Source organism: Schistocerca serialis, chromosome 2 (genome assembly GCF_023864345.2).
Source record: "Schistocerca serialis cubense isolate TAMUIC-IGC-003099 chromosome 2, iqSchSeri2.2, whole genome shotgun sequence".
In the NCBI taxonomy this organism is placed as follows: Eukaryota; Metazoa; Arthropoda; class Insecta; order Orthoptera; family Acrididae; genus Schistocerca; species Schistocerca serialis.
The window spans coordinates 468,501,243-468,523,484 of NC_064639.1; the positions used below are offsets into that span (position 1 = coordinate 468,501,243).

General features: G+C 43.5%; 1 protein-coding gene across 1 annotated transcript in view; it reads left to right on the forward strand.

The window, feature by feature from the left end:
* The window catches only part of LOC126456090 (uncharacterized), an 891,834-nt gene extending 879,918 nt beyond the window's left edge, over positions 1-11,916 (forward strand). The window contains exon 11 of the mRNA XM_050091846.1: positions 9,227-11,916. Within this exon, the coding sequence (XP_049947803.1) occupies positions 9,227-9,412 (186 nt within the window). The 3' untranslated portion in view covers positions 9,413-11,916. The remainder of the gene's footprint in view (positions 1-9,226) is intronic.
* Positions 11,917-22,242: the final 10,326 nt, after the last annotated feature.

Genomic DNA, 22,242 nt, shown 5'->3' on the forward strand with positions numbered 1-22,242 from the left:
CTGCTACCCGTGTAGCCGCATGTTGCGTGTAGAGGACTCCTGACCTATCCAGCGGAACCCGAAACCCCACCACCCTATGGTGCAAGTCGAGGAATCTGCAGCCCACACGGTCGCAGAACCGTCTAGCCTCTGATTCAGACCCTCCACTCGGCTCTGTACCAAAGGTCCGCAGTCAGTCCTGTCGACGATGCTGCAGATGGTGAGCTCTGCTTTCATCCCGCTAGCGAGACTGGCAGTCTTCACCAAATCAGATAGCCGCCGGAAGCCAGGGAGGATTTCCTCCGATCCATAGCGACACACATCATTGGTGCCGACATGAGCGAGCACCTGCAGATGGGTGCACCCTGTACCCTTCATGGCATCCGGAAGGACCCTTTCCACATCTGGAATGACTCCCCCCGGTATGCACACGGAGTGCACATTGGTTTTCTTCCCCTCTCTTGCTGCCATTTCCCTAAGGGGCCCCATTACGCGCCTGACGTTGGAGCTACCAACTACCAGTAAGCCCACCCTCTGCAACTGCCCGGATCTTGCAGACTGAGGGGCAACCTCTGGAACAGGAAAAGCAGCCATGTCAGGCCGAAGATCAGTATCAGCCTGAGACAGAGCCTGAAACCGGTTCGTCAGACAAACTGGACAGGCTTTCCGTTCAGCCCTCCGGAATGTCTTTCGCCCCCTGCCACACCTTGAAACGACCTCCCACTCTACCACAGGTGAGGGATCAGCCTCAATGCGGGCAGTACCCCGGGCAACCACAGTCGTAGTCCGATCAGGGGATGCGTGGGACGAGCTGGCCGTCCCCGACAAACCCCCATCCGGACCCCCACAGTGATGCCCAGTGGCAACAGCCTCAAGCTGTGTGACCGAAGCCAACACTGCCTGAAGCTGGGAGCGAAGGGATGCCAACTCAGCCTGCATCCGAACACAGCAGTTGCAGTCCCTATCCATGCTAAAAACTGTTTTGCAAAGAACGTCTGAACTAATTGATGGAAGGAAGAGGCTTTTTGAGCTTGTGGGGGTTACAGTGTTATAGGTTTAAGTCTGTCAAGAGTTAGATGACACTGTACAACCAACAATTCAATAATCTACTTTCTAGAAATAAATCTACTGCTTAGCTGCATCAAGATTCTACAATCTGCATATAACAATGCACTTTGCACTGTATTTGTACTCAATAGAAAGGGTTCCTAGTAACGGAAGTAGCATACACAGTATCTCCCGAAAAGTAGATACAGGTGAACACGTAGATTCCATCTGAACAACGTCGTCTTTTATGAAGCACGATGTGATTATACGAAATATCTTCGCAGGTATGTAATTAGCTCGATGAATACTCGAGTAAAAGAATGCAGCACGCCATACTAGACGGTGGATTGTGAACGAAACCGAAACTAACACCGAGTGTGCCTTAAGGAAGCGTAGTAGGACCCTTAAACCCTTAACGTTCTCCATATACATAGGCGATTTGTGATATACGATCAGCAGCACTACGAGATTGTTTGCTGGCGACCCTCTTGTCTACAGGGTACTAACGTAGTTGGGCTATCCTAAGGGATTGTAAAAGGACGTGGGCTGGTGTAATGGTTGACACCTCTCTTCAAGCGTAGGTGAATGAAGATAATATCTTTAAGAAAAAGAAAGAGATAGATTTCCGTTACAAGGGTGTAAGTATTTAAGGATATAATGCGAATAAGCGATAGGAAATGAGATGATACATAAAAGTGAATATTACGTGAGACGAAAGGGGTATTAAAGCTTTTGGGAAGGGTCGTCGGAAAATGCACTGCACGTGTAAAGGAAACTGCATGTATGGCTCTACAGCGAAAAATTTTAGATTGCTCCAATGCTGCTAGAATATTAACAGGACAGTATAGCACTGTGCAACAGAATTTAGGGATAACTTTCTAGAAACACAATTGTCTCCCATTGCGACATAAAAGTTGCAAATAAGGCTCAATGATGCCGAAAACCTTTCTCTGTAATGGTGTAAAAGCGTAGCACCTTCAGACGTCACTAAGCTGTCGACGCATGGGGAAAAATGGACAGAACTTAGAAGTTCATGTGAGACATAATGTGGTTTAATTATGTAACACTGACACAAAATTTCACCACAATTCAGTCCAAAGCGACAGTGGACTTGTTAATCGGTGGGAAGATAGTCGCACCAACTCTTACGCACATTTCATACATTATTTTGACGGTTATGCGGTGAAAGTTACAGCTGCTCTCAGCCTTGAAATCACGGTGTTCTCTTGTGGGTGGACGAGGAAAATATTGCTGAGACACCACCGTTGAGAATCTGGCGTAATAGCCTCATAGGGTGGCTTGAAGGGTGTTTGTTAATGACGTCAGCCCTTCCATTGAGGCACTGATTCCAACACATTCACGGTCGAAAACGACAGTTCGAAGGCAGTGCGATGAGCAACATGATGACGACCTTGGCAGTCTTTGAAATTGGTGACACCACACGGACAAAGACCCTCTCAATGTACATCGTGGGCCAGAAGCCCCACTAAACTTCATCACAGCCTTCGAAGTGCAGTACGATCAACGAATAGACGAAGTATGTATGTGATTTAAAGCAACGAAGAATAATTTTGCTTTTTCGGCCTTCCTATTTCGCGTCCTGTTGTAGCGTGATCATGGAGTGGTGTCACATTGACGAATGCGTGATTAAAACGGCGAAGTATCCATCTAAAGGACGCCCCGACCCCTCACCTCTTCCCTATTCGGCAAAGTCCTAGGTGCCTCCCGCACACGTATGTTGATAATTTTAAAAGTGAATGGTTACAGAGACAGTCTGCAAAATGGTCATAGGCTCCTGCAGATAGGCATCCCCATGACAACACTGCGATCCCAACTGCCTGCTTGCTGGCGCATCGGACTACTGTACAGGTTGACTCTTTAAACGTTAGTTTTTAAAATTCTCAATAGAGGTGGTCAGGTGAGACCGGGTTTCTTTGACCTGGTGGGTCTTAGAGGCATCCTTTCAAGTTACATAGAGTGATTTTGAACGGTCCCGTTGTATTCCTAAGGGGTGGTAACAGGTTTATGAGGATGCAGCCCCTTAATGTCCTTCCGAGGGTGTCGCAGTGTCAAAAGTCCTCCTATTGCTCATCGCACTTCGAAATGTCGTTTGTGATTGCGAAATGTGTGAATATCAACGCTTCAGGGAAAGGGGTGGCTTCATTGACTCCCTTTATGCCACACCTTGAGACCTCTTCCCACCGATGCCGAGCGGCGGTGTGTGTGCAATGTTTTCCTCGACCACTCATAAGAAAACCGTGTGATTCCAACATTGGGCGACGCGATTATCATCTCCATCGCAGCGCCCTCAAAAGAAGGGAGTGAAATGGGGGTAAGGCGGAGTATGACGACCTTCCCATCGTGCGACACTCCTCGGTGGAGTTGGGTAGAACTGTGCAGGAATTTGGTGCCAGTGTAAGATCATTAACCCACGTTACAGGTCACATGAACTTCTGAACTGAAACCTTTATTTTCGCGTGTGTCGACACATAGGTATTTGAAACGTCGTCGTGACCGAAGGTGACGTTTGCATCACTACAAGGATATACCCACCTTTGAGTCAAATTTCAATGTTATAGGTCTCAGTGGGAGGCAATTAAAGAGGTTTAAAAAAAGTGATCCTTCAATTCTGTTGCGCTGTATATACATAACCTTGGGTATATTAAATGGCAAAACTTAGAAGAAAGCCGAAGTAATTACTGCGAAACCCTGTTGGGTAAATTTAGAGTTCCTCAATTTGAAAGGAAACCGCGTTACCATTCTACTATCACCACCGCATACGCAGGTGAGCCAAACGATTTTGACCGTTATCCACTGTGAGACTGGTGTTGAGGGTGCCTGAAACGGTGATGAAAGAGTATAAGCCCAGCAGAGACAGATGAGGAATCATTCTAACGACGATACCATCCGCAGATGGGGAACTCCACTGACATAAGCGACTTTGAGAAGGGAGATATAGTTAAGACCCGGCGACTGGGAACGAGCACCACCGAAATAGCTCCTATTGTCTTGAGCACCTAAGAAAAGCAGCGATTGAGGGACAGCATGGACGGTGAATCCATGAGTAGGTGACCTCATCGTGGGCTGTGGACGTCGGAGGTTCGCAAGTTCTGTAAAGCAAGATTGTCATTGTCGGCGATCCTTGAAAGGTCGTCTGTGAGACTACAACGCTGGCGCACGGCGCACGCGCAGCGTTCTGCGCACATTGTCGAACATGAGGATCCGCAGTAGACGGACCCTTGCTTATTCCCACGTTGGTGGAACGAGATTGCCAGCTGCGGTTGCAGTGTTCACGGGATCACAGAGATTGGGCCATAATTGAATGACAAAACTGTCTTCGACACTTGTGTCCGGCTACACCATCTTCTAGACGAATAGTTGCGACACGGACGGAGGCTGGTGAGGCAGTATTAAGTTACGGGAGATACATGCCTGGGTTTCCACGGCACGTGTGGTAGTAATCGTAGGCAGCACGATATATGGAGACTAAGTGAACATCATTGTGGACCTCCTCTGGTCCATCATGATTGATGTCTTCCTCGATGGCAGTGGTATCTTCCAGCAGGATAGCTGTCCTATCATAAGGCCAAAATTGCGTTAAAGTAGTTCGAGGAACATGATACCGAGTTCAGGCTCATGTCTTGGGTAATAAATTCATTTGACCTGAACCCGACGAAACACATATGGGATACTAAAGAGCGCCATCTCCGCACCTAAAAACCATCCGCCCGTAATTTACGTGAATTGTGTGGCCTGGAACGAGACTTTCTGGTGCCACATACGTACTTAAACCTATCAAGGACCTGTCGAATCCATGGCACGCTGCTAAATTGCGCTCCAAAAATAGACGAGCCTGCTACTTGACTGTGGGTCATAATGTTTCAGAATAAAATTCAGTCATCAGCTGGACAGATATATTTATTTCAGTTTCCTGATTTTGACGAATAAATTTGTGATCTTCAGAAGCTTAGTTTTGCTTTACCAGACGTTAGTATCTTCTTCACAGAAGCGTAACGCCATGATACACTCCTGGAAATTGAAATAAGAACGCCGTGAATTCATTGTCCCAGGAAGGGGAAACTTTATTGACACGTTCCTGGGGTCAGATACATCACATGATCACACTGACAGAACCACAGGCACATAGACACAGGCAACAGAGCATGCACAATGTCGGCACTAGTACAGTGTATATCCACCTTTCGCAGCAATGCAGGCTGCTATTCTCCCATGGAGACGATCGTAGAGATTCTGGATGTAGTCCTGTGGAACGGCTTGCCATGCCATTTCCACCTGGCGCCTCAGTTGGACCAGCGTTCGTGCTGGACGTGCAGACCGCGTGAGACGACGCTTCATCCAGTCCCAAACATGCTCAATGGGGGACAGATTCGGAGATCTTGCTGGCCAGGGTAGTTGACTTACACCTTCTAGAGCACGTTGGGTGGCACGGGATACATGCGGACGTGCATTGTCCTGTTGGAACAGTAAGTTCCCTTGCCGGTCTAGGAATGGTAGAACGATGGGTTCGATGACGGTTTGGATGTACCGTGCACTATTCAGTGTCCCCTCGACGATCACCAGTGGTGTACGGCCAGTGTAGGAGATCGCTCCCCACACCATGATGCCGGGTGTTGGCCCTGTGTGCCTCGGTCGTATGCAGTCCTGATTGTGGCGCTCACCTGCACGGCGCCAAACACGCATACGACCATCATTGGCACCAAGGCAGAAGCGACTCTCATCGCTGAAGACGACACGTCTCCATTCGTCCCTCCATTCACGCCTGTCGCGACACCACTGGAGGCGGGCTGCACGATGTTGGGGCGTGAGCGGAAGACGGCCTAACGGTGTGCGGGACCGTAGCCCAGTTTCATGGAGACGGTTGCGAATGGTCCTCGCCGATACCCCAGGAGCAACAGTGTCCCTAATTTGCTGGGAAGTGGCGGTGCGGTCCCCTACGGCACTGCGTAGGATCCTACGGTCTTGGCGTGCATCCGTGCGTCGCTGCGGTCCGGTCCCAGGTCGACGGGCACGTGCACCTTCCGCCGACCACTGGCGACAACATCGATGTACTGCGGAGACCTCACGCCCCACGTGTTGAGCAATTCGGCGGTACGTCCACCCGGCCTCCCGCATGCCCACTATACGCCCTCGCTCAAAGTCCGTCAACTGCACATACGGTTCACGTCCACGCTGTCGCGGCATGCTACCAGTGTTAAAGACTGCGATGGAGCTCCGTATGCCACGGCAAACTGGCTGACACTGACGGCGGCGGTGCACAAATGCTGCGCAGCTAGCGCCATTCGACGGCCAACACCGCGGTTCCTGGTGTGTCCGCTGTGCCGTGCGTGTGATCATTGCTTGTACAGCCCTCTCGCAGTGTCCGGAGCAAGTGTGGTGGGTCTGACACACCGGTGTCAATGTGTTCTTTTTTCCATTTCCAGGAGTGTATATCAAAAAATGCACATATTGTATGAGACTATTGTAAACACAGATCGACAGATTAATAATTTACAATAAATGAATCACACCTATGTACACGTGAATCTGAAGTCACACGAGCACCTGCAGGTTGTAGCAGCAACTTAAAGTTATTGGTCTCCAGCTTTATTGCTTAGCGGGTGGCCTATTTAGTTTTGACATGGAAATTGTCTTCGTAGTTTCAAGCTTTGGTACGATTCCCATTGGCAGAATGTTTTAATAAAACTAAGTAAGTCATTTTTGCGTTATTTTACTGCATTGAAAAAGAAACTCCGGGTGTATTTCATCAAAACCTGGTGGTCAATCGCAGCAGTTGATTCTTCTTTTCTGGTAGAAGTACAAGAAAATTCCGTGTTAAGTGGTCCTTCTTTATGTAGCCTCTAAATTCCCTTTTATTTTGATGCGTATTTAATGACCTCGGAATTTTATAATAATTATAATGCCTGGTCTGGTGTAGATCCTCGCGCATGTGTTAGGTGCTTCCCCCGAGCTTTTTCAGCACACTCTATGGTTGTCCGTTTGACTTTTGGAAATGCGTTTTTTTGATTGTCTCCGTCCTTCTATGTCCATCGTACCCATTTTCCAGAAGCTCTTCATCAGTATGAGAATCACTGTATTCCGTATTGGTGTTATAGAGCTCTTTACATATATATTTCCATTCCGAAGTGCATTCCTGTCGGGTGCCTTATGGAATCCACTCATTATCTGTTAGAATGAGGGTGCCAAAAACACGTCATAACTGCATTCGGTGAACCCTTAAGGGAAGTGCATGTATACCAAGTCTTCAACAGTAACCATATCCATACTACTGCGTATGACTCTTAACATACGACTAACACTGGCAGGAAAATAAAACCCGCGATAGAAGGGACTATTTCGTACGAAAGCCTGAGAGAGAAGAGTAAAGTGCGCTTTAATGTTGTTCATACCAAGTTTCGTGCGTAAACAGAACAAGATTGTTTCCAAACAAGCAACATACAACACACTGTAGACAGTTTCACTTTTCTACTGGTGTTTTCAATTCAATACAGATATCGGGGTAAGAGGTCAAACTAAATGGAATGCCTAACGAGCCACCGTTGGTGACAGATACTTTGTACCGAAGTACTCAAAAAATATCTGTGAACGTATACCGAAATGTTGTCGGTGGCGTTCAGATACACCCTCTACGCAAACAACTGTTAAGCAGCTGCAAGCGCACGTGTCAAATACTTTACGTAGCTTTGAGAAGGTTGAGCCTGCTACACTACCGCCCACTAAAATTGCTACACCACGAAGGTGACGTGCTACAGCCGCGAAATGTAACCGACAAGAAGAAGATGCTGTGATATGCAAATGATTAGCTTTGCAGAGCATTCACACAAGGTTGGCGCCGTTGGCGACACCTACAACGTGCTGACATGAGGAAAGTTTCCAACCGATTTCTCATACACAAACAGCAGTTGACCGGCGTTGCCTGGTGAAACTTTGTTGTGATGCCTCGTGTAAGGAAGAGAAATGCGTACCATCACGTTTCCGACTTTGATAAAAGTCGGACTGTAGCCTATCGCGATTGTGGTTTATCGTATCGCGACATTGCTGCTCGCGTTGGTCGAGATCTAATTACTATTAGCAGAATATTGAATCGGTGGGTTCAGGAGGGTAATACGGAACGCCGTGCTGGATCCCAACGGCCTCGTATCACTAGCAGTCGAGATGACAGGCATCTTATGCGCATGGCTGTAACGGATCGTGCAGCCACATCTCGATCCCTGAGTCAACAGGTGGGGACGTTTGCAAGACAACAACCATCTGCACGAACAGTTCGACGACGTTTGCAGCAGCATGGACTATCAGCTCGGAGACTATGGCTGCGTTTACCCTCGACGCTGCATCACAGACAGGAGCGCCCGCGATGGTGTACTCAACGACGAACCTGGGTGCACGAATGGCAAAAAGTCATTTTTTCGGATGAATCGAGGTTCTGTTTACAGCATCATCATGGTCGCATCCGTGTTTGGCGATATCGTGGTGAACGCACATTGGAAGCGTGTATTCGTCATCGCCATACTGTCGTATCACCCGGCGTGATGGTATGGGATGCCATTGGTTACACGTCTCGGTCACCTCTTGTGCGCATTGACGGCACTTTGAACCGTGGACGTTACATTTCAGATTGTTACGACCCGTGGCTCTACCCTTCATTCGATCCATGCGAAACCCTACGTTTCAGCAGGATAATGCACGACCGCATGTTACAGCTCCTGTACGCGTCTTTCTGGATACAGAAAATGTTCGACTGCTGCCCTGGCCACATATTCTCCAGTTCTCTCACCAACTGAAAACGTCTGTCAATGGTGGCCGAGCAACTGGCTCGTCACAATGCGCCAGTCACTACTTTTGATGAACTGTGGTATCGTGTTGAAGCTGCATGGACATCTGTACCTGTACACGCCATCCAAGCTCTGTTTGACTCAATGTCCAGGCGTATCAAGGCCGTCATTACGGCCAGAGGTGCTTATTCTAGGTACTGATTTCTCAGGATGTATGCACCCAAATTGCGTGAAAATGTAATCACATGTCAGTTGTAGTACAATATATTTGTCCAATGAATACCCATTTATTATCTGCATTTCTTCTTGGTGTAGCAATTTTAATGGCCAGTAGTGTATTTCTAGAGATCACTAGGCCTCAGGGCCCTACTGGCAAGCCTAAAGCGCGACCCCCTTGTGTTGTGTTGCAGAGCCTGGGCTGGACGAACCACGCGTTCCTGCAGTCGCTGGTGCGGTCGCTGGGGCAGGACGAGGTGCCGGCGCCGTGCTGCGCGCCCTCTGCCCTGTCGGACCTGACGCTGCTCTACAACGACAACTCTGTGGTGGTGCTGCGTCGCTTCCCCAAGATGACCGTGCTCTCCTGCTCCTGCCAGTAGCCTGCCCGCATGACAATCTGATGTAGAGGTGGCAGGGGTAGTGACTGAGAAAGCTGTGCAGGGTCGTCTGCCCTGCAGTATACTGCTGCAGCGGTCACAGTTTCACCTGGAGTGTGTGGGCCACATAGCAGACTGGGGGCCACAGTGTCTGATGCGCACATGTGCTCGAATAAACACGATTTATGTGGACCATTACCTCGTTCTAGACTACCCGATATAGTATTTGGTAGCTGAAAAAAAAAAAAAAAGGAAACAGTGTCCAAAGTCATTGCGTTCCGTTGGACCGCTGGAACTACTGAACTGTTCCCAAAGACATCCGGCAACGCCTTCATTTTACTAGAAGAAGTGGAGGATGCTGTCAGGCTATCGAGTTGTGGTGCTGCGTTGTGCTTACTCCGAACAATCGCTACCCTCACTGAGAAGGAAGCTAGGATGAGTGCGCAGAAGATGATACTGTCCTAAGTCACGTCCAGCATAATAAGATTTGAATGAAATACATGTAGGCGTTCACGGAGTGTTTCCAATGGAACAAAACTGTGCTGATGTCAACTACATTTCAGACTTTCCGTAATCCAATCCGAAAGAGCACGTTATCTTTGCCTATCCAATGCAAACAACGAAATACATCTTTTTCCCTCGTTTCTTTCTGTTTCAGTGACAATAATCGTTATTTCCATCAACGTGTTTCAGTGAAACAAAAATACAAATGTTTTCCCAATTTCATTCATCTTAAAAACAATAGAATGTGATAAATGGATGGGTGCCTCCAAATTAAACATCCAATGCATTTACTTCCTACAGGTGTATTAACAAAATGGAGAAAATTAAATAGGTCTTTTGCGATAATTCTATTGAAACAGAATACTTGTGTGATAATATGGCGCTGCATGTGAATACATGACGATATATGGCAAATTTTACAAGATGACTATCTTGAATTTCAGTTCTGTCCTTAGCGGGTTCATGACACACACAGCACTATTCTCTAAAAATATGTCATAATATCGTGACTATCTCTAGACACAGCGAGAGAGCCAGTGTATGTGATTCCGTACATCACTGAAAAGATTGTTAAATACTGGAAGCATACTTTTGTTTTCCACATAACGTGAATTATCTCTGTGTGGTAGAACCTAGTGCAGATACTAACTGACACTGATTAGAACTGCCTGTTCAATAAAACAATAATAGGCAATATAAGAAAAAGTCTTTTGCTCGCAAAGTTATCAACCTTTGATTACTGCAATGTTCCTAGCGAAAAGAACAGACATTAGGTGAACACTTTGATAGTGAAAAATATTCCATGTGTATCTACAGGAGCAGGTTTCGCATAAAATGTCATCTCCCGTGGTCGCGAGTGTCGTTTAGACAACAGGAAAATATCTTCAAAAACTTTGATTCGTGTAAATTTATGATTCATTTGCGACCATAACATGTACCTTCTATGCAACACTAATTATGTGAAGATCATCGATAATAATCTATGTAATCCATTAGTTCTCATGGTCCAGAGCTATTTATTACATAAACATGTAATTCATTTACTGTATTGAAGCATGTTAGTACAAACTGAAATGCGATTGTCAGTGAATACTGACAACGAGTTTGATTACATTTATGTACAGTAGATGTATAGGAGCTACAGTGCCCGCAAATGGTAACTGTTAGAAGTTATTATTAGTTAGTGCATAAAAATTTAGATGACATGTTTAACATTTATGTAATGTTGTATGTCGAAGTTTAATGTATGTTGTTAGATCTTTAATGGTGTCTGTTAGCTTTTTAATATGTTTAACATTTATTGCCGTTTCAATCATGAAAATGTCTCTGAAATGTAATCAAAATGTAAATAGTTAGAGAATATCTTATAATTAGTCAAATAAGTAAAGTTACTTTAGTTTAATATATAATGGAGCTGTCTGGACATCGTCATGTGAAATCGTAGCAGTGACAAGTTTACATAATATATGTTACTCTCCTTGCTAAATTAAGCATACTTGTCTGAACATTTCCTTATGCTGCAGTTAGAACAAAACACTAGCTGAAATTCTAATTCCTTCAAATTCTTAGAACGTTAGGTACAATTTGCATAAAATTGGTTCTCTATGTAAATCAAACAACAGATAATTTCAAATGTTCTATTACGATTTTGGCTTGAGTAGAACCTGTACATTAAAAGACAATGCAAGATTATAGCTTCACATAACTAACAAATTTGTAAATGCATGAATACTTCATTAGAAATAGTTATTTGTATATATTATTTTGCAACGTAAGTCTGGGAATTCTGACCAAAAACAACATAAGTAATTTAAACCAAATAATGGAGGTATGATTCAAGACAGTAGACAAACATATGTGGTACAATATGATTGTAGATGTAAAGCAGTGAGATGTTAACAGACGTAAAGTAGAACTTGTCGATTATTCCTTCTGGATCACTGAAGAAACTGTATCTGATGTGTAAAATACAAATAAATCCAGATCTCTTTCTGTGCCGCAAATCTACATGTCCATATGAAAATTTAAAGTATGAAGATTGACTTATAGTAATCCAGAGATTACTGTTCTGCATCTATCAAAATCAGTTGCTGAAAGTGGAACGAAATACCAGCGTAGCTAAATGTGATAATTTTAATATCGTACCTGCATTTAATAACACTGAGATATTAGTATTTAATCCTTTTGTATATTTTAGTACTATGGAGTATAGATTCCTATACGTATTGAAATTTGAAATTTCTTGAAAATTTTGTAAAACTGGTATTGTCTTGCGTACATATTGCGCGTTTACATGATTTAATGCACATGCTCTTGCCAACGTGTGTTCCCCTTCTTTATGTATTCGAGTAGGCAACAATTCGATGGCTTTGTGCTATCACATTAATTACACTTGATGGGAAGAATATAATTGAATCTCCGCTGTAGAAAGTAGAAAATTCTGAATAGGGCTGTCACATATCCCTGCACGTGTGTTTACTATCAGCATTTTAATTAAATAAAACACTGCACCAGTCATTCCAGAGATGCATATCGAAGGAAAATGTTAAACCTTTCCTTATGGAATATAGAATGTGAATGTGCAGCATGAACGTAATTGGTAGGTATCTATTGTTTATGTCTATGACAGTTCCAAAAATCCGACTATCTGCTTCCTATGGACTAATACAGTATGTTGCTTATCGTCGTTGCCACTGATAAGTGGTGTAGCATAATATGAGTGGTAGTTACAATACATGTTCCTGCGGCATAAGAAAAACACGCTGTTGTATGGTATGGAAACAGCAAGCATTAATTTTATTGCAGTTAGATTCATACAGCTGTATATTATATACCATCGCACACTACAGCACAAATATACCATAATTTTCATTTATCAACGTGGACAGTTTGAGTTTTATAGTCAGCAGAAGCGTTTTATAGTCATGTTCTAGAAACTGAAATATTTTAGGAAGTGTCATTTGTTATTCGAAGAGATTTTCTCTTCGAACATTTAATTGGCTGGGATAATTTTAAATTTCACAGCTGTAATTTATTTAACTACCAAACTTTCTGCCTTCAACTGACTGGTAGCATTTTGAAATCGTTCCTTCTTGTCCACTAGATTTTCATGAGCAGGATTATAAGCATGTTATTTCTAAGCGACTACTCTTATTGTTATCTTGCCTCGTGATAGCTTTTTTACCAGTTAACTGGAATATCCTTTTTCATTCATTTTTAGCACAAACAGAGTTAAGTCTAAGACGCAATGGCAGATAACTCTACAAAAAGTTGTAAACTAGAAAAAAAATTGCTGAAGAAACCTTTGAAAGATATTCGATTATTAACAGTATGGAACATTCTTGGTTTAGCAGAGGAAAAAGCTCTATATTTTTGATACCACAAGACGTAGAAATCATTTTATAAGACAAGCCTGAGGAGAAATGTACCTCATAATAAAAAATAAATGTAATATTTCAAACACAACAGAATGGGAAACTATGATCTTGACAAATGCGACATGCGGATATGCTGCATATTTTCTGTGTGTCCTCACCAGTCGTCAGTTACCAAAAGCAACAATGATCCCATTATTCAAATCTTAGCCACGAGCTGTTCACTTTTCCTGTATTTTAATCACTTAACTGAAACAATTTTTGCACTTCGATGTCGAATTAGGGAAGAATGAACGACAACACCGCGACTTCTATTTTCGGAAATACGTCTCTGTGAGCATTGCATGGATTAGTCTACATTCTTTCAAGAAAATCTACAGCTTGTTGCCAAATAATACATCATTTACGGTTCTTGTGAATCTATTGATCAAAGTTCTTAATTATATAGCGTTGCTTCTTTAGATACTTGTTTGTAGTCTTTAGACTGTCAATCTTCAAATATCGATTGTATACAGTCGCGGATGTTTATAGATAGAAAACTTTGATGATTACTTGAACATAAGCTTTTCCGTATTTTAAAATGATTTTTGATCGATATTAGCCGTTCGATCTGGAATACTTTATTTGTAAATATGGAGATAGTCGGAGTTACTTTCCTACGATGAATACCATAACGGACGATCGAAAGGTTTCCGTTCGAATGTCGTACAATTCAGAGTCGGTATGCGAATCAGGCAAAATAGCCGTGAGCTTTAAGACGATCATCTCACCGACGCACATGGTTAAAGACACCCGTTGTTAAAACACAGCACCCGTCTGCGTGAAGAAGTCCATAACTGCCTGCTGCGCACCTTTAACCACCTGGAATCATCGACTGGCGTGATTATTGCATGGGGAGAGATCAGGACTATAGGGCGGGGGCTTGAGTGTCTCCCACTTGAGTTGGAGTAACTTCTGCATTACGATGTTTGCATGGGTTTTAATTCGTGAGTGGTGTGTCTGAATATAGTCCCTATTTTGTTGTTCGACGGAACTCGATTTGCACATTAGTTTTAGAAAAATTATCGCTTGTTCTGTCTGATACTCATAGCGCCATAATAAGGTAGAGCAGAACCATAAAAAAACGGAATACATCGCTTTAGCTAATTACGATACCGTATCAGATAGAATAGCCGTTAATTTTCGTGAAGCTAGAGTACGAATAGTATTTTGCACGAACAACGAAGTTGTTAGCCACACAACTCATGAAATAAAAACCATTTACACCAACAGGGAATTATAAAATCTAATGTGATGAGTATGAAACCTTCTATTAGGACACAAACAGGTAGATGTTTCTCCACCAGATTCAGAGAGCACACAAACATACTCGAGAACTGTAGACATTCATTTAGTGAACATCTTCGAAACTACAAACATAACTCTAGCAGCATCGAGGAATCTTTAAAAGTAATACTTAGAGTAGAGCAAGACAGATTAATGGGCGCTCTAGAAGAAATCAGAATTTAGAGTGTTTTCAAAGAACAACCACAATACATACTCAATGAACAAAGAGACCTTAGCAATAAAAAATTTCTCGATTGTTTTAGTCAGTTACTCTAATGTATCATAAGAGCACACTTTTAGATGTGTCAAGCTGTCGTGATATACACAAAGTGCTAAAAACTGCAAAACTGCAGCATATAAAATCATATACTGATGTGCGTATTACGTTGTTATCTCTGCCTAACGTCAACCTACATGTCAAAATCCTTGGAACTGTTTGAATGCTAACAAACTGCAAAAATGTTTGTATGTACTGTTAATCCCACATTACGCTGTACTCATTACGTTGAATTGCGTTTTGTAGGTGCTTGACAATGGCACAACGCTGAAATTGCAATCGTAAAATAAAACACTAACAGCTAAAAGCAAGTAACAAGCCATAAAAAATTACACGTTATTTCTCACATATGCAGGCTGTTAGTAAACGATATCGATACAATTAGCGGGGGTGTAGAGGGTGTTGTGAGAAACAAATCAAGGATGGGAATCCGTGTCTGGAAACATCGTGCACTGACACTACAGAGCGTCGGAGTTGCAGCTGCCGGCGCCTGTCTGTAGGCTGCCCCTTTAGCAGCAACGTGATGGCACGCTGACGAATCGTAGGCAGAGCGTCTCGCAATGTTGTTCGGTGTTTTGTGATTGCGACTGATTGCCACGCTAGTCAGTGGAGAAGCTCGTTCTAGCTACTGCCTAGACAGACCTTGTCTCCTGTGAATGCAGTTCTGTGTCACCTTAGTCAATGAAGCCTTCGAACACACGTTTGAATTCAGTTTATCTTTCTCCTGGACCCCTCGAAAATCTCCACCTTTTCCAGCACACGGGAGAAAAATAAACTGCGGATGGAAACACGTGTCTGAAATTGACATTCACTGAGGAATAAGAGCATCGCATTCATAGGAGACATGGTGGCTTTACGAAGCAACTAGCTCTATCTTCTCCACCGCCGATCACAGCAAGCGGCCCCGAACCCTGAATAACAAACAACGTTGCGAGATGTTTCGCCTACGGTCCGTCAGCTAACGAAATCATGTTTGCTGACGAACGGATGGCCTAGCGACAGGTGCCTGGGCCTATAGCTTTGATGCACTGTAGCCTCGTTGGATGACGTTTCTAAAACATGGGTTCCTAACCTCAGCTTGTTCCTCACGGCACCCTTCGAAAATCCTCAATATTTGTCGGTATCGTGTTGTAGCACCATTTATATTGCTTCTCCGTCTACATAATTTTGAACAAAATTTGCATACCGAACAATTTGCACTGTCATCAGATTTCGGACATCCTGCTCTGATATAGCCTACTCAGTCTATGTATAAAATGGCGGGAATTGCAAAATAGCCCATGTTTCCACCAACTACAAAGACATCGCTGTGAAGGTTGGGCAACTGTCTTAAGTATAAGCTGTCATGGAATCGAAAATGTGCTGTATCCTGTTGGTGTCAGAATCAGAAATTCAAGATGGCCGACCGGGGTTACCGGCATAGGCTCAATGATGCCATAATACATAATGGCGACCGAATATGGTGGACCCTGGAATATTAGTACAACCTCAGTGACGTCAGAAACCAAAATAGCGATTGGAGATGGCCACCTGTGTTTTCCTGCAGCCTGATGTCAGACTCCAAGATGATGGATACAGTACATGCTGGAAAAGCCTGCACTGTTGCCAATCACTTCTTCACTGAGTTTAAAATGGTCAGAAATTCAAATTGTCCATTTTTTTTTGAGTCTTCACTCTTCCGACTGGTTTGATGTGTGCACCCAGTAATGCCTCCTCGTGCCAACCTTTTCATCTCACAGCAGCACTTGCAGCTTTGAGGGTTGTATCCCACCAAATCTCTATCTTCCTTTACAGTTCTATCCTCTAAGCTCCCTTTAGTACCATGGAAGTTTCTCCCTGATGTGTTCACCGATATCCTGTCATCCTGTCCCTTCATCTTGTCAGTGTTTTCCACATATTCCCTGCCTCTCCTAGTCTGTGGAGACCCTCCACATTCCTACATTCCTTACCTTATCAGTCCACCTAGTTTTCAATATTCTTCTGCAGCACCTCATCTCAAATGCTTCGATACTCTTCTGTTCCAGTTTCCCACAGTCCATGTTTCGCGTACAATGCTGAACTCCAAACCTACATCCTCAGAAATTTCTTCCTCAAATTTTAGGGCATATGTTTAATGGACATTTTTTTCTTGTTTTGGTCCATACTACCAGTTCCCGAAATACGGAAAGCAAAGAACGTGCAGCAGAAGAGATCTGCTTCACAGTATCGAAGATGAAAAATTGCTCGTAGCTCTTAAGCTGTGCATTTTCGACCCTATGTTTACTGAGATTTTTTTGCTTCTAGTATCGTGTACTTTCAAATGTATGCGTTAACGCCATTAATTATGATACACCCTGTATAATGCCAGTCTCGTACATTATACACGGTGAAGTGAATTATCGCTTTGTTGTCATTTCCCTTAATGACTTAAGGAATTGTGTTGGAATGTTACGTATTTCTTCTGCTTTATTTGGTTTTAAATCTTCCAAAGCTTTTCTAAATTATGATTCTAATACTGGATGTCATATCTCTTCCCTATCGACTCTTGTTTTTTCTTCTATCACGTCGTCAGATAAGTCTTCTCTCTAAGAGAGGTCCTCAGTGTACTCTTCGCCCTGTCTACCCTCTCCGCTGCATCTGACCGAGCGGTGTGACGCAGTGGACAGCACACTAGACTTGCATCCGGGAGGACGACGGTTCAAACCCGCATCCAGCCATCATGATTTAGGGTGTCGGTGATTTTCCTAAATCGCTTAAGGTAAATGCCGGAATGGTTCCTTGGAAATGGCTCAGCCGCTTTTCTTCTTCATTCTTCCCTAATCCAAGCTTGTTCTCCATATCTGATGACCTCGTTGTGGACGGGACGTTAAACACTTATCTCCTCCTCCTCCTCCTCCTCCTCCTCCTCCTTCTGGTCCTGTGCATTTGACAATGGAATTCCCGTTTCGCTCTTAATGTTACCGCCCTTACTTTTGATTTAACCAAAGGTTGTTTTGACTTTCCTGCGTGATGAGTCAATCCTTCCGACAATCATTTCATTTTCGATTTCTTCAAGTTTTTCATGTAGCCACTTTTCCTTAGCTTCCCAGCACTTCCTGTTTGTTTCATTCCTAAGTGACTTGTAGTATTTGTATGGAGCGTAGCCATGTATGGAAGTGAAACATGGACGATACATAGTTTGGACAAGAAGAGAATAGAAGCTTTTGAAATGTGGTGCTACAGAAGAATGCTGAAGATTAGATGGGTAGATCACATAACTAATGAGGAAGTATTGAATAGGATTGGGGAGAAGAGAAGTTTGTGGCACGACTAGCAGAAGGGATCGGTTGGTAGGACATGTTCTGAGGCATCAAGGGATCATCAATTTAGCATTGGAGGGCAGCGTGGAGGGTAAAAATCGTAGAGGGAGACCAAGAGATGAATACACTAAGCAGATTCAGAAGGATGTAGGTTGCGGTAGGTACTGGGAGATGAAGAGGCTTGTACAGGATAGAGTAGCATGGAGAGCTGCATCAAACCAGTCTCAGGACTGAAGACCACAACAACAACAACAAGTGACTTGTATTTCTGTATTCCTGAATTTCCCTGAACACTTTTGCAGTTCCTTCTTTCGTCGATCAGCTGAAGTATTTCTTCTGTTACGTGATTGATTCGCAGTTACCTTCCTGCTACCTAAGTTTTTGTTTTCAACTTCTGTGATTGCCTTTTTAGAGATGTCCATTCCACTTCAACTCAACTGCCTACTGATCTAGTCATTATCGCCATGGCTATAGCCCACTTCTCTGCCCACTGATTCTTTCTGTGTAGTCTCTTAAACTCTCCATTAATAACATATTGTAGCGTGAATCTATATCTGCCACTTAGTGCGCTTTACAATCTAATATCTAATTTCGGAATCTTTTCCTAATCATAATGCAATCTAAATGCAATCTTTTTGTCCCTCCCGGACTATTTCAGGTATACCTCCTCCTCTTGTGGTTCTTGAACAGAGTATTCGCTGTTAGCATCTGAAATTTATTGCAGAACTCAGTTGTCTTTCTCCTCCCTCATTCCTACTACCAAGCACAATTTCTCCTGGAACAATTTCTTCTACCCCTTTCCCCTAGAATTGCATTCTAGTCCCCCCATGACTATCAGATTTTCATCTCCCTTTACGTACTGAACTACCCGTTCAGTATCTTAATATACTTTTTCTGTCTCTTCATCATCTGCTTTCGACTTTGGCATGTATATCTGAACTATTGTTGATGGTGTTGGTTTGCTGTCTATTCTGATGAGAACAACCCTCTCACTGAACTGTTCACGCTACTTTCCTATTCATAATGAATCCTACTCCCGCTACACCGTTTTCCGATACTTCTGACATTTTCCCTATGGTCGTCTGACCAGACATCCTTGTCGTCCTTTGCATTTCATTTCACTGACCTCAACTGAATCTACGTTAAGCATTAGTATTTCTCGTTTCAGGTTCTGTAGCTTTCCTATTTCTGAAATTCCAGGCGCTGACTCATAGAAAGTTACTCTCTCGTTGGTTATTCAGCCTTTTTCTCGTGGTCACCTCCGCTTTGGCAATACCTTCCCCTAGACCCACATGGGAACTAGTCCAGAATTTTTTACCAGTGGAGAGATCATCATAACACTTTTTGAATTACAGGTCACATGTCCTGTGGATACACTTTATTTATCTTTAATGCAATGGTTTTCATTGCCTTCTGCATCCTCATGTCATTAATCATTACTGATTCTTCCGCCTTTTAGCGGCAGTTTCCTACTCCAAGGACAAGAGAGTGCTCTGAACCTCTTTTTATACCTCCGCCTTCTTTGACAAGATCGTTGTCAGAATGAGTATAAATTCTTATGCCGTTACTGATGGTTTTTGCTCGAGATTTAAGCAGTGGCAGGTTTCGAACCAGGGACTGAAGACTTTTTGGTTACTACTCAAAGACACTACCCCTAGGTCACGGGTGCACTACCCCACACGCATTTCATACAGAACTATCTTAATTCAAATTCAGTTCAAATTCAAATTCCAATTAAAATTACAATTCGAATGCAAATTCCAATTCAGTGCAATTCAAAAATCAGGAGCCTACTTTCCATAAGATAAAAATGTTGTTAGTCTTGCTGTGAAAGTTTAAACATTTGCCTCTTTGACGTTAAAGTTGAAACAATTATCCCCAGCCCTCTGACATCACACTTGAAGTAATTTTCGCCGTAGGTTTGGAACTGGCTTCCCTTATGGTTAAGTCCACTCAGTGTGCCATTACCACCTCAGAGCGCGCAACAGACAAGTGAGCTCGGAACGCCACCAATCGCGTAGCCAGTTTTCGCAGCACCATCAGCCAATGGCAGCCGCTGCTGTGCGTAGTGCTGCGACATGCTGAGCTGGTTGGGGGCGCAAGCATCAAGTCCCATTCGCCCTGGAGTTAAGCCACTATCCTCCAGTGGAAGCTCCGTGACCAGAGACGCCGCACACGTAATGCCAATTCAACTGATTAATGAGAAGTACAGAATAGGAATTCCACTTTTCCCCTGTTGTATTTTTATGCTGGTACTGCAGCTACAGGCCAATGTGCTCGGAGTCAAAAACGACGACCGATTCTGCAGAGGGGGCCCAAAAAATTGGGAAATGTACATTTTTCCTTCTGAGAAGCGGGTGAGGAACAGTGGCTCAGAAACATTAAGAAACAAAGATTGTGTTATGAGACGAAGAATTTATGTGTACGATGGATGGCAGCCATTACACTTGCAGTAACCTAGTCAGTTACGCAGTTCCATCAAACATGTGAAGTTGTATGCACTGGGCATGAATCAACAACATTTGAGAGCAAAAAAGTTTTGCAAAAAGTGACAATGTGAACGCAGCAGATTACACATGACAGGGAAATACGACGTTTTTTGCAAGATTAGTGCTCGAAATCCCACTCGTACACTACATTTCAAGGCGAAATAGATTCTCTCATCTGCAGGAGAGTGCAACATCATTTAGTCGACGTAAACCGTAGCAGCGGCTGCCGAACGGAGAATGACGTGAACGAATACTAGCTACGTAGCGAAAGTGTGATTCACGGGCTCAAGTGTTCACGAGTCCGATACGCCAGGCCGCATGCACCCTGCCAGGCAGACAGCAGGCCACTTTGTGACTGCAGCCGGCTACGGCCACGAATCAGAAGTCGCTTACAGTGCTGCAAGACATAGAGAGGTGAGAGTCGGATGCTACTGATTTGTGAGAGGTTTTCGCACTTGTAAGCGATTTGTGTGGAAGCCTACTTCCATTTGCTGAAAAATCATTGAATGTATGTTTTCGATCGATATTTCTTGTGGTACTTGCTTCATAACAACTCCAAAGAAACCTGTATAACTGATTGTACTAATTTTGTCTACGTTATCTCCTTTAGAGTACACGGAATTTTACAAGAACCATTCGAACAAATCAAGTCTTCCATCCGCTTATCCTGTACGCGAAGAAGTCAAAGAACCACCCCCTTCTAACTGTCAAAGGTTTTCATGATCATTTTACGCTATTTCACTCATTTATCTGTACTTCATCTCTCAAGAGCATACCGTTTACGTATTTAGTTGGTGATATAGCTTTAACACTATCAAAGTCTGGAGAATGATATTGTTGTCAGTGTTCGCGTAGTTCAGAGATGCTTTTGGTTTTAATCAATGGCTTCGGTAAGCTATCAGCTTATCATCTATCACAGCTTCTTACAGTTTGTACTTACAAAAAAAGTATATTACCAATAAGAATCTCACTGGCCAACGCAAAGAAACCGAACTTCTTGATGGAAAGAGACGTGTGCAGGCATCAGGGTTTAAGGTTTGAACTTAACAGCTTGCTGCTGATATTGTACTAAGATCGTGAAAGGAAAACTAGCTCACCTCGATCTTTGTTTCGCAGTATCCGTCAAGCACACGGAGAGAAATGTTTGCATATTGCATGTGGAATCTCACCAAATCCTGCCACCAGCTCAGAATCGCTCCAACTACGAAAAACGAAACGATTCAGTGTATGTCCAAACTGCCTAAAACTGTATCAGACATGATGGAGAAGATTCTTTTGGAATTTTGATACAGCGCCACACAGTAGGGCATTCCCCGCAGTTCATCTACATATAACCGCAACATCCTACTCCCAATAGCACACAACGTAGCAGATACCAGAAGTGCCACGACTGTATGTATCAGACTACCATCACAGTGAAGTATTTACTCCCACAAACAAAATGTAAGACGATTCAGTCCTTCTACGACAATCACCTGTCATGAGATAATTGTCTGCCTTGTACATAGTTTGTTTACATTGTATATTATTTCCGATGAATGTGGGTGTGATTCCTTCAAGGTCAAGGAAGGAGATGGTCATGATA